This window comes from Dipodomys spectabilis, unplaced genomic scaffold, assembly GCF_019054845.1.
Source record: "Dipodomys spectabilis isolate Male_0828 unplaced genomic scaffold, ASM1905484v1 ptg000004l, whole genome shotgun sequence".
NCBI classification, from domain to species: domain Eukaryota; kingdom Metazoa; phylum Chordata; class Mammalia; order Rodentia; family Heteromyidae; genus Dipodomys; species Dipodomys spectabilis.
Window position 1 is genome coordinate 4,426,190 of NW_024870681.1, and position 12,501 is coordinate 4,438,690.

Sequence of the window (12,501 nt, forward strand, 5' to 3'; positions counted from 1 at the left end):
CTCTCGGGTGGGGCGGGCGACGGCCCCGAGCGCCCCGCGGCCCCAGCTGCGGCCGGGCGGCGCGGCGGGAACAAAGGCGGCACGTGTCTGGGCGGGGCGGGGCCGCTCCTCGACCCCGCCCCCGAGCGGCCCCGCCCCGCCGCGTCCTGCCGGAGAGCTCGGCGGAGCAGTGTCCCGGCTGGGCTGCTGCTGGGCGGCGGCGCGGCGCGGTGCGGTGCGGTGCGGACGCGGGCGGTGCGGGCGCCGGCGCGGCGCGGGCGCGGGCGGTGCGGGAGAGGGCGGCACCCGGGGGGGGGGGGCGGGCGCCCCGCCAACGCCCGAGCCGCCCCGTAGATGGGGTGCGGCGAGTAAAGGCGCCTCCGGCTCGCGGCCGGGTCTGCCGCACCGTGTGCGTGGCTCGGACTGAGGACGCCGTGGCCGTGGCTCCGCGGCGACACTAGGCCGTCCGGGGCCGGCGCGCGTGGACGGCGCACGCGCCCCCCCGGGAGCGAGCCGCCGGGGCGGGGGCGCGAGCGCGGGCACGAGCGCGGCGGCGGAGCGCGGGCGCGGGCGGGCGGCCGGGCGGGGGGCGGGCCCGCGGCGTCTGCAGAACCTTGGACAGAAGCTCCGGAGCCGCCGCCGCCGCCGCCGCCGCCGCGCGCGAGCCCCGCCGAGCCCCGCCGAGCGAGCCGCGGCGCGCATTGCGGAGGGCCCGGAGCCGTCGCCTGCCCGGTAAGCTTGAGCTGGACGGCCACTCGCTGTCCCTCGGGCCGGGGCCGGACCGGGGGCTGGGGGGGGGGCGTCGAGGCGGGCTCCGCAGCCGCCTCTGCGGGTGCCCGGGCCCCACCCGGCTGCGCCAGGCTCGGGTGCTGCGGTGGAGACGGCCAGGCGGCGGGGGGCGCGGAGCCCCGGGGAGGGCCCGGCGCTTTGCCGGGGGGAGACTCGGGCCGCGGAGGCGCGGGAGGGGGCGCGGGGCCGCGCGGGGGCCCCGCCCGGGGCTGAGCACCATCTTGTTTTCCACGCAGATCCGGAGGGGCCGCGCGCGCGCGCGTGGGCAGCGCCCCCTCCCCTCTCCCCCGGCCGCCGCGGGCTCGGTGAGCCGCTGTCCGCCCCCGGCCGGCAGGCTGGGCGCGCAGGGGCACCATGGGCACGGTGCTGTCCCTGTCCCCCAGCTACCGCAAGGCCACGCTGTTTGAGGATGGCGCGGCCACGGTGGGCCACTACACGGCGGTGCAGAACAGCAAGAACGCCAAGGACAAGAACCTGAAGCGGCACTCCATCATCTCCGTGCTGCCCTGGAAGAGGATCGTGGCCGTGTCGGCCAAGAAGAAGAACTCCAAGAAGGTGCAGCCCAACAGCAGCTACCAGAACAACATCACGCACCTCAACAATGAGAACCTGAAGAAGTCGCTGTCGTGCGCCAACCTGTCCACGTTCGCCCAGCCCCCGCCGGCCCAGCCGCCCGCGCCCCCGGCCAGCCAGCTCTCGGGCTCCCAGACCGGGGGCTCCTCCTCCTCCTCCTCCGTCAAGAAGGCCCCGCACCCCGTGGTCAGCTCCGCGGGGACGCCCAAACGGGTCATCGTCCAGGCGTCCACCAGCGAGCTGCTGCGCTGCCTGGGCGAGTTCCTCTGTCGCCGGTGCTACCGCCTGAAGCACCTGTCCCCCACGGACCCCGTGATCTGGCTGCGCAGCGTGGACCGCTCGCTGCTGCTGCAGGGCTGGCAGGACCAGGGCTTCATCACGCCGGCCAACGTGGTCTTCCTCTACATGCTCTGCAGGGATGTCATCTCCTCCGAGGTGGGCTCGGACCGCGAGCTCCAGGCCGTCCTGCTGACCTGCCTGTACCTCTCCTACTCCTACATGGGCAACGAGATCTCCTACCCGCTCAAGCCTTTCCTGGTGGAGAGCTGCAAGGAGGCCTTTTGGGACCGCTGCCTCTCCGTCATCAACCTCATGAGCGCCAAGATGCTGCAGATCAACGCCGACCCACACTACTTCACACAGGTGTTCTCCGACCTGAAGAACGAGAGCGGCCAGGAGGACAAGAAGCGCCTCCTCCTGGGGCTGGATCGGTGAGCGCCGGAGCCCACGGCCTGGCTCAAGGATTCCATTCACTTTTAAAAATTTATAACTGAGACAAATCAAGTTCTGTGTACAGTATGTGTCTAGCGAAGCCACCGAGGGCCTCTCTCTTCCTATAGTTTTCTCCTTGGGTTTTTTGTTTTGTTTTTGGTTGTTGTTGTTGTTGTTTTATCCTCTCCCTTCCTCCCTCCCCCAACCCCAGTCCTGTCAAGGAGTCTGGGGACTTTTGAACTCATGAACCTTGTGCAAAGCCAGAGGATGCATTCAGAGCCATCCTGGCCGCAGACCTCTCACTCTGGGGAGCTCGAGGGACTGTCCCACCCCCTGTCCACCTGGGGCCTTGTAGGATCCAGGGTGGGAGAGGCTGCCCACTGCTCTCAGGCTGGGCTGGGCTGGGCTGGAGAGAGGGGCCTCTGGCCCGTGGGCCCAGGAGAGGAGTTGGGATTTCTGGTTGGAGGCCGGCCCTTTCCTGAAAGGCAACTGTTTTGGGTGATTCATTCTCCCAGGGGCTTCTGGAGACAGCTGCCCTGACTAAGCCTTGAAGTGGGTTAGGAGGCAGGATGTCCACCGCCCTGGGGCACCTTCGATCAGGAAGGCTGAGCCTGGCTCATGCAAAGCGTATGTTCCATTGTTGACCATGCTTGGACCTAGTTTGCGGTCTCCTCTTTTAGGGAGAAAGGCTTTCCTTTACTGGAATCGCCTACCTCTTTTCTCCTCATCCACTGTTCCCAGCTTCCCACGCTAGTGTTGGTCCATGAGCTGGTTGGCCTCAATAGATTATATCATTTTGGGTCCCAGCTAAAGGTGGGGTAAAGCTGGGATGGCTCCTTTCGTGGGTGAATTTGTCATTTGAATAATGCAGCTTAGTCACTGTGGGGAAAGCCAGGACAGCAGCAGGTGCCCGCTAGCCACAGCCTGCTTTTCAGGCTGGGAGCATCTATGCCTGCAGTCAAACCAGTGCCCACCTAAGTGCTAAGGCCTTTTGCTGGTGCACGGGACATTTGTCCGGCAGGGCTGGGGGAAATAAGACCACGTGAGGGGTGATGTGGTAATGGTATACTCCATCCCCACCCTTGTTAATTTAAAGCTGTTCCCAAACAGTCCAGTTTCTCCTGGAGAGAAAGCCTTGCGCGGCATGGCTCAGCTGAATCTTGGAGACTATCACAAGATGGAGTGTGACTCCTGATTGCTCTGGAAGTGTGGCAGTTTCACGACTCATAGCTGCTGGTTTTGGTGCCCAGCTTACCTTAGTGGCTGCAGAACACATGATGTGGACTTTACAGACTTTGTTTTTGGTTTTTGTTTTTTCTTTATTATTATTATTATTTTTTTTAATTGGCAGTGCTAAGGTTTGAATTCAGGGCCTTGCACTTGCCAGGCAGGTGTTTTACTGCTGAGCCACACCTCCAGCCCCCAATTTTCTTTCTCCCAGACTGGTGGCTTGGAGAGGTCCAATAGAAGTGCCCCAACCCAGCTTTGGGGAACAAAGGACAATGTGAAGATGCTACAGAGGAGTCTCTTCCAGTCCAGTCCCTGGGGGTTGCTGGAACTGGGGATCCGGGTGGATTGACAGAGGTCATTTTACATAGGAGTAGGTTTTAGGTGGCTAGCAACTTTCTACAAGCACTACTGAAATCCACATTAAAAAAAGAGAAAGCTGTGAAATTGAGGCCCTCCTGGCCTGGAGCAGAGCCTTTTGGCCTAGTGTTCCCAGGATGGAGAAGAGGTCCTGCCCAGGCTGGAGCCTTTCCCCAGCTGCTGTGAGGCCCATGCTGAGCCAACCGGGATGTCAGATGACCCTCCGCAGCGCTGGAAGGCCTGTGGCCACTGGTGCAGACTCACCGCAGCCTGTTGTCAGATCCTGCTGCCATATGCGACCTGAGCTAGGAGCTCCTCAGGAAAGCCGGCCCTGGTGGCGTGGGGAGGAGCTTTGGCTGAACCTGACCTGGAACTGTGCCATTTGGTTGCATCCGCAGGAATCCAGTTTGGGGGTCTGTTCCCTTCTCTATTATTTTTTTTTGGAGAAAGTGCACATTTCAAGAGTGGCTGGGGACCAAGGAAACAACTTCGTCGTTCCAGCCATGAGAGGCCTGTGGGTCCCTCCCCACGCACTGGTCCACCAGTATTGTGTAAAGGAACAGCTGACACACTCGAGTGTCCAAGCGGTGAACCCATCGGACATGCTGCTACGAAGACTACTTTTAGAACAACAACAAAAAAAAAAAAAAGGAAAAAAAAAACTAACTTACAAAAACCCTTTTATTCTTTAATCGTTGCTTTTACAGTGATACTGTGCATGCAAACCAGGAGCATTTTGTGTCTTAAAAATAATCTTAGAACAGATGGCTGTGAAAATTACACCCATGCAGAGAACAAGCCACAGGAATAATAGTTCAGGATTTGGTTTTTCTCTTTTTCTTGTAAGCCAGAAGGGTTGATATATTCTTTCCATGCAGTTATTAGAATTTAGTTTTGTTCCAACAGTTCAACTTGGAATGAAAAGAAAATGTGCCATTTTCTTCCCTCAGAACTCTTCATAGCTGTGTATTTGAAAGCGCTAATTATACACATGTGGTGTATGTTGGTTTTTTTTTTTTAGTGCAATTTCTTCCGTAGCTATTCTTTGACCAAACTGTGGGTATTGTTAATATTAATTTATACTTGTCTCATTTTGTATGTATGTGTTGTGTGTTTGTGAGGATGTGTGGTTTATAATCTGACAGTCATGAAGCTCAGTTTGGCTGTGATTTAATTCCCTGCCCCTTATTTTTATTTATTTTTGTACTGTGCTGATTCAATAAAATGCACTGACCATCCATTACATTGAGCTTTTTTTGTGGGTCTGTCATTTGTAAGCAGGCCGGAGGCATCTTTAATACCCGGTTCATACACTTAGAACAAATTGGATTTGTGTTGTGGGGACAGTTGGAGAGCAGGCCGAGTACACTAAGGTGGTTTAGGAAGCAATGAGGTTAAGCAGGCTTTGGTTTAGTGGCTGGATAGGTGCTCCCCAAAGGCTCTTCATGGAGGCGATCGGTGGGCATCTGGAGCCCAGGAGGGTCAGGCCCTGGCCTGGCTGGAGCAGGCAAGTGGGTCCTGCATGGGAACCAAACTATAGGCCTACCGTGTTGAGGCCCAGGCTGCTGCTCTCCTGTGTCCCTGGGCCTGGCCCTGCTCAGCACTCATTGGCTGGGAGCTCCTAGACCAGCAGGGTGGACTGATGTCCATGTGGTCCATTCCTGGGACCCAGGTAAGCGGCTACCCAGCCCATGAGTATTTCTAGATGTCATCCAGGCTGGCTCATCCAGGATCTGTGTCCTAGAAGTCTGCTTGCCACCAACTTCAGCCACAGGGAAAGGTTAGAGAGGATGTGCTTCTCTGCTGGCCCTAGGCCTCACAGCAGCGTCCACAGGGTCACAGAAGCCACAGCTGTGTGCACTTTCCTGCCCATGACTGGTCAGTGCCCTATAGCCGCTGGGCCCTGGGTACTGGGGTGAGGGGGGGCCCTATGGCTCCCTACTAAGGCCCCCCCCTGCAGATTTTGAGAGCTGGCTCCCCTTTCTCCCTCCTTTCCAACCAGCCATCTTGCTAGGAGGCTGTCCTGGCCTGGGACTTCTGCCAAGGGGCTCGGTGCCTGTCCTTTATACACATGTGTTCCTTTCACTGAACATGTCTCTTGATGCCAAAATGACCGTGTTTGGATTTAACCCCGTGGCCGCCTCCCCCCACCCTACTTCCACAGCCTGTTTTTCACTATTCAGTATTTCTGTGCGTAAGCCCCAGGCAAGTGATCCTCCATTTTATTATATCATTGGTGTTTTTAATTCTCCCATCATGTGGGATGACAGTTGACTTTAGATGAGTTAGGATTTCATGATTTAAATTAACGACAGATAAGCGGAACACATTTAAAAATAAGATTTAATGCTTTATTGCTCTTAGGTAAATCAAAATATGCTTTAGAAATAAAGTTAATTTAATGGGGAATAGGAATATATGCACCAAACCGTAGAACCGTGTTTAATTAAATCAAGGGGAATTCACTTCATTGCATACAATCACAGCATCCTCCTCCCCTCGGCACGTCACCCTACATTCCTGACCCTTCATTTGTCACGTGCAGGTGTAGGTCAGTGTCTGTGGACGGGGCCGTCTGTGTCCTCTGCAGGAGCCCCAGGCTATGTGGAAGGGAATGGAGTCCAAACCCTTCTGTCCACTTCAGCCTGACAGGCTGCCCATTTGGCATGAACTGTTTTGGTGTGCTTAAAACGTGAACCTGCATATGTTTAATGTGAAGCAACAGGTTGGGGCATGGGTGGAAAGGAGAGAGAAGTTCCAGTTAGATGGTTCTGCTAGTGTCCACCGGTGATTGGCAAGCCCACTATCGCCTTGAGACTGGTCTGCCGCAGCTCTGCGTGGCACAGGTGGCTGAGCAGCCTTGGAGGGCAGGATGTGGTCAGGATTCCTGGTTGTGAACTGCACGTGGTGCAAATGTTTGCGAGCCCTCGTCAGGGGAGGAGGGTGTGTATGTGAGAGACCCTGGGAGAGGCCAGGCAGCCCCCTGGGGTCCTGGAAGGCACCTGAGTGGCACGCAGGCACTCGAGTTCTGCTGGTGGCATCTGGCAGGAAGTGAAGCACACCTCAGCCCCGCCCTTCTTCTTAACTTTGCTACAAGCTCCTCTGGGGGCCTGGCCCTTGCTGTCTGCACTGTGTGCTCTGGGATTCTCTTTGTAAGACTCCCCACCAGCAGCCCTGTCTGGGCACCCCAGCTTCCACGTCTTCAGATTCTCAGCAGCTGAGGCCAGGGGAGGGAGGGTGTCTCTGGAAGGCTGCTGAAGCATGTTTTTTTTCTGCTGGGCAGACACTGGCAAGTGGGCAGCACTCGGCTGGCAGAAGGTTCAAGGGCCAGGCTCCAGCAGGGCAGGTTCACAGCATAGGGTGGCACCCTGGCCTGGCCTGCAGTGCCAGGATCCCTCTCTCTACTGCTGCCTTGCTCTACGTCCTGCAGTTCCTTTGTGTTTCGGCCCCCGCCCCTGTCCTAGTTCTTGGGTAAGCAGGGAACATAGCTAGGGGAGTTAGAAGAAGCTGCCAAACCTAGTGTGCTGGCACCTGCATCTTCTTACTAGACATTATGGTTATAGCAGAAGTAATATTTGATTACAACCCTGCAGACTGCAAAAGCAAGTGAAAGATGGACACAGGTTGCAGGTTACTTCCAAAATGATCCTTGAGGCCAGGCTTGGTAGCACATGTCTGTAATCCAGCAGAGGCAGGAGAATTGTGACTTCAAGGCTGGCCCTGGGAAAGTGAAGCGAGATCCAAAAAATACAAACGAAAGGACTAGGAGTGTAGCTTAAGTGGTAAAACGTTTGCCTAGCACGTCTGAGGCCTCGAGTTCCACCTCAGCAATGGGAAAGACAATTCTTGGAGCATCATCATCACACTCTCCAGAGATGTGCCAGAGGCCAGCCCGGGGCCCTGGAGGCAAGGGGAGTCCCAGGAGCAGCCTCCGGGGAAGGAGAGCCGCTGACTGGGTGTGGCTGAGGGACTGGGTTTGCAGGTAAACTCTTTGCTTGTGGCTTTGGCTGACTGCTGGGGTACTGGAATTCTAAGCCTGGTCCTGGGGGCTGGGGTCCCCTTGGGGGTTTACAAGGCAGGGCTGCGTCCCTAGCTCACAGCCACGAGACCTCCCCAGGTCCCCTCGGGTAGTGTGACTTTGGCAAGGGAAACTGTGGCCCTCTCCAACTCCCTCCCCCCCATGCTGTGGTCAGCCGCTGGTCGCTGGCCAAGGCCTACTGCCCTGACTTGGCCATTCAAGGAACACCCTGAGGAGAGGCATGTCAGCCCGGGCTGTGATGGGCATCAGGGACTGTGGGAAGTTGAGATAGTAGATGGAGGCCAAAGGCAGAAAGCAGGCCTCCCGGAGGCCTCCGGGGCGTGGAGTCTTGCGAGTGAATCTAGTGGGGCTGCGGCGATCAGACCGGAATCTGGGTGCTGAGCGAGGGCGCGGCTACCTGGGGGCCGGGCTGCCCGCCCGGGGGTCTCCTGCGGGTGGGGTGTCAGTTCCCTGGCACGCTGAGGATGAAGCCGGAGCGGTTCTTGGTGAAGTCAGGCTGGGGCTGGTTCAGGCGGGTCTCCACGGAAACGGTGCACTTCTTCCCGTGCAGGCTGCACTGCACCGGGTTGGTGACGTTCACTTGGAGGTGGCGCTTTTCACTGGAAACCAAAAAGAGACCGGGCAGGCGGTTAGCAGGCGGACTTAGAAGTGGGGGCTGTTCCAGGGTTCTGCTGTTCGCCAGGCCTCCTGGGCTGGTAGGGGTTTGGCCTGCTTTCCTATGGGGGTCCAGATGACCCAGACAGATGGTGAGGAGTAGGTGGAATTGGGGTACCTGAGGAAAGCCTCCAGCCCAGCCACTGGCAAAGCAGAGGGCTGGTGCTTAGCGCCAGAGACTCCGTGTCTGCAGCTGGATGAGGTGGGGTGGATGTGGCTGAGCCATAACCCCAGGTCCATGGTGGTGGCTGAGGACAGAGTCCCCTGGGCCTTGGGAGTCCTGACTCACAATGATGTTTCAGCTCTGACTGTGTCAGGAGACCCAAATGAGAGGAATGTCAGCTATGAGCCCAGCTGGCCCCTGTCTGTCACCAAGTCCGGCTGTTGGGGGCAGCTCTGAACTGACCCACAGCCCTGTGGTGCTGCTCTCATGTTAGGGCTAGAGTTGGGGTTCTGCTAATGGTCCCCACAGTCCTGGTGGCTGAGAAGCTGGGACTGGGTGTCCATCTGGGTGCCACCAGGAAAGCCGTGCAGTGGGAACGTGGGGGTCTCCCTGTCTGGCCTGGAGGGAGGTCTCGGCCAGGAGCAGAGGAGGCCCCAAGAGGGGCCAGCATGTCCTTGCTTTTCCCGCTGCGAATGCCCTGTCCTCCAGCTTCTTGCTTGGTGCGGAACTTATCTGAAGAGCTAAGCACTGTGGAGACCGGCTGGCAGCGAATGTCCATGCACACATAGCAGCCCGCTCCTACACTGCACTGGAATGCTGGCCTGAGCTTGCAGGCGGAAGGCTGCTCTGCTCTGCGATTCCTTTGTTGTTCTCGGGACCTCCTATGGGGGTGTGGACAGCAAGCCCCCTTGAACACTTTGCTGGATTCAGGTAGCTCTGAGGTGAAGGGCAAAGGCCAAGCTGTCCAGTCTGCACAGGGGAGAAGCCAGCAGCCTCTGGTTTGCACCAGGCCTGGACCAGTGACTCCTGGGCCCGCTGTACATAAGGCACTGGCTGGCCTGGTACACAGCTGCTCAGATGCATGCCAACAGAAGGGCCGGCATATGCAGTGGCTCCCCAAAGGTCAGCTCCAGAGGCTCCCTTAGAGCCCCGGGACTTGCATCCAAGAGTGCTCAGTGAGCACACCCCACAGCAGGCTCCAACATTTGGGAAGTACTTTGAGATGCTGCTGGGGCTCTTCTCCCAGCCATTTCCTACCTGCTTCCCATTAGCCAAGATGCGGACACTGGCAGAGACCTGTGGTGATCACTTGTGGGCATTAGGTATCTAATACTTAATATCTTGTCAGCTGCTGCTAAAACCTTGGCTTAGGCAGCTATTTTTAACCAGAGTTAGACATAAAATAGCAGAGCCTGTCAGAGGCAATGACTTAGGGCCTCTCTCATTCCCTTGGGAATCAGGGCCACTCTGCAGGTATCTGTGTACCCCTGGGGATGTATTGTGACCTAGAATGGTCTTTGGGTCTCTCTCTACTGGGCTAGGGTTCTCTGGGGACCAGCCTCCATGCAGGAGTTGGCCTCCTAACCCTCTCCTTCCCTGAGCCCCACAGCCTCCCTTCCCTTGCCTCCCTTGGAGTGTGGGACACAATGTGCACACAATGAGTTCCAGACTTCATTAGCTCAGGGAGGGAAAGGAGAGGGGGAGAGGGAGAGAGTCCAACCTCCCACGTTCCTGTGCTTGTGTAGTTATGCGCCCCCGTCCCAGCCTGAGGGTCAACAGATTGGGCCCTGTCCACTGCCTCTGGCCTTTCCTCCTTTTAGGCTGTGTAGCTCCAGGGTCTTATCTGCAGTCTTGTTGTTGGGGTACAGGTTGGTGGGAACATGGAAGGGGTATCGAGCACCCCAGGGGAACAACACAGAGCCCTGCTCTATGGCTCTTCTCCTTTTACAGTTTGTCCCAGCCAGTGGGCACGTGGAGGAAGTACCAGCGGAAAGAGGGGACAGTCCCTGCTGGGGGAGCTTCCAGTCCAAGCAGCCGGCATAAACAGTGGCTGGGCTGGGCTCCCTCCTTTCCCCTCTTTCCCTGAGGCCCCCAGCTGAATGCAGGTCTTCCGGGAACAGCAGGAAGAAAGCACGGGGTCTCACTGCAGGTGGCTCTGGGCTGCTCCCCTTCCCTCCTCTCCTGTGTCACTGTAGCTGCTCTGATCTTGGGGGTGGGGGGAGGTTCCAGGCTGGCTCTCCCAGTGGCTGCGGGAAGGAGAGGATGGCTGGCCCAGCGCCCACTCAATAGGCTTGCTGGAGTGATTCTGGCTCCTGCCCTCCTCTGTGTGGAGGAGCCCCAGGCCAGCAGAGGTTGTGCAGACATATCACAGGGGCTCAATCTCCCTTCTCCTCCCCTCCTGGTTCTGGGTCTGTAGCAAGCACGGAACTCCCACGTCCCAGCATGGCCCTCAGCAGAGAAGGAAAGGGAAGGGGATATTTAGTGGCGTCCTGCTTTCCCTCTCCATCCATGTGTGATCTCTCCTGCTTGCTATGTGGTCTTGCTTTCTCTCTCCTTGCAGAGTTGGGGCTTTTTTGAGGTCTTGCAATGGGGAGGGGGCACGGGAGGTCTGGATTTGTGTCCTGGCCTTGTCGGCTCACGGTCGTCGTAACCTGTTCAAGTCCCTCTCAGGCCCCTGCAAGTCGTTTATTATTGTCAAGTGCACATAAGAAATATTTGCTTTGTCTACTTTATGGTGAAGACAAATGGAGTGGGTTATTTCACCCATCAGCAACGCAGCCACCTGCCTTCAGCCTGTCATCAGCACTGAGCTGGGCCCCAGAGGACAGGAAACAAGTGTCCAGCCTGCCGCTCCCGGCTCAGCGGTGTGGGGAGTGGATGTGGCCCGGGGCGGGAGGCTAGAAGCGCCAGCTGTGTGAAATGTGGTCAGTTGCTTCATAGAGGAAATGTCATTCTTTCTCAGTTAAGTGCTAAGAACCTCCAAAAGAGATGGCTCCGGAGAGCTGTTATTACAGACTCAGTTTATGTTCCTTCCTTGTTTTCCCATAGTTCATAGACTAAATGGGCATGCCCAGTTGGCACAGCCCCTTCCTGGAAGTCTGGCCTCCTGCAGGCAGTCTGTACTGCTATTCCCATCAGACAAGCACACAGAGTCCACACCATATGCATTGCTTTCTACTGTTACAAGCCACAGTTCAGGAGGGCTAGGGGGCTCTCCTAGGGTCAGAGTGGGCATCTGAGGGCTGGGTGACCACCATGGGGAAGGAAGCATCCTAAATGAGGGGGGCACATTGGACACATTTTCTAGGTCCATGCATGGCAGTTATTCTAAAGGCAAAATGGCCACATTGTCTTTGAAAGGGGAGGGTCCCTCTTGGGAGTGGCAAAGAACCATGCTACACTGTCACTTTCAGTGACCAGCCACCCTGGTTTCCCGCTCTTTTCCTTGGTATAGTGCTGAGCTGGAGTCCAGCCCAGATGCATGGCGCTGCTGGGGGTTTAGGCAGGAGGATGGCCAGTCTGTTGTGAAGGGATCAACTAAGCAATGCCCAGCGGTGCCACCTATACACCATCCACAGACAAGAGAAGAAAATGTGGATTCGGCTTGGTGGTTCCTTGGTAAGTGAGCTGTGGTATGTCCATTCATTGCAATGTTTCCATTCAGTTTCCCTGAGTGATTTATTAAGGAAGGGACATGATGCATTCTACAACAGAATGAACCTTGAAAACACTGCTTCCTGGAAGAAGACAGCTACACCAAGGCCACGCATTACAGTTCCAATTGTATAAAATATCTCAACTGGGAAAATCTACAGGCAGAAAACAGGTAGTTGTTGCAAAGGGCTGCAGGGAGCGGGGCGTGGAGGGATGGCTTAGGGGTTATGGCTTTCCTTTGGGATGATGAGCATATTCTAGAACTAGAGAGAGGTAATGGTCACACATTGTAATGCCCTAATTAATATGTCATGCAGTGTTGTGTGGATTTTGAGACAGGGTCTGCTTTATCCCATGGTGGCTAGGAAGCCAGGCACGTGCCATGGCCCCCAGCTCTAGTCATTACCCTCCCAAGTAGCAAGGATTCCAGGTGTGTGCCACCTGCGCCTGGCTACTGTAGTCCTTGTTTGTTTTTTTTAAAGTGGGTTGATTTAGAGGAAAGAAGTAGGAACTTGACCTGAAACCGTGTTTTTGTCTCCCATTTCAAGTTCAAAGTGGCTTTTGGAGCTGC

The 12,501-nt window shown here is 56.8% G+C and overlaps 2 protein-coding genes across 2 annotated transcripts in view; one reads left to right on the forward strand and one right to left on the reverse strand.

Moving 5' to 3' along the window:
* The first annotated feature begins 1,025 nt into the window (after positions 1–1,025).
* Positions 1,026–4,882, forward strand: Cdk5r1 (cyclin dependent kinase 5 regulatory subunit 1). Its single transcript, XM_042693958.1, has one exon. The coding sequence runs from the start codon at positions 1,123–1,125 to the stop codon at positions 2,053–2,055; it is 933 nt and encodes a 310-aa protein (XP_042549892.1). The 5' UTR covers positions 1,026–1,122; the 3' UTR covers positions 2,056–4,882.
* Positions 4,883–5,976: 1,094 nt separating this feature from the next.
* Myo1d (myosin ID) overlaps positions 5,977–12,501 on the reverse strand; it is a 295,270-nt gene continuing 288,745 nt past the window's right edge. The window contains exons 22-23 of the mRNA XM_042693144.1: positions 8,076–8,277; positions 5,977–7,359 (exon numbers count right to left, since the gene is read on the reverse strand). Coding sequence (XP_042549078.1) covers positions 8,121–8,277 — 157 coding nt within the window. The 3' untranslated portion in view covers positions 5,977–7,359; positions 8,076–8,120. The remainder of the gene's footprint in view (positions 7,360–8,075; positions 8,278–12,501) is intronic.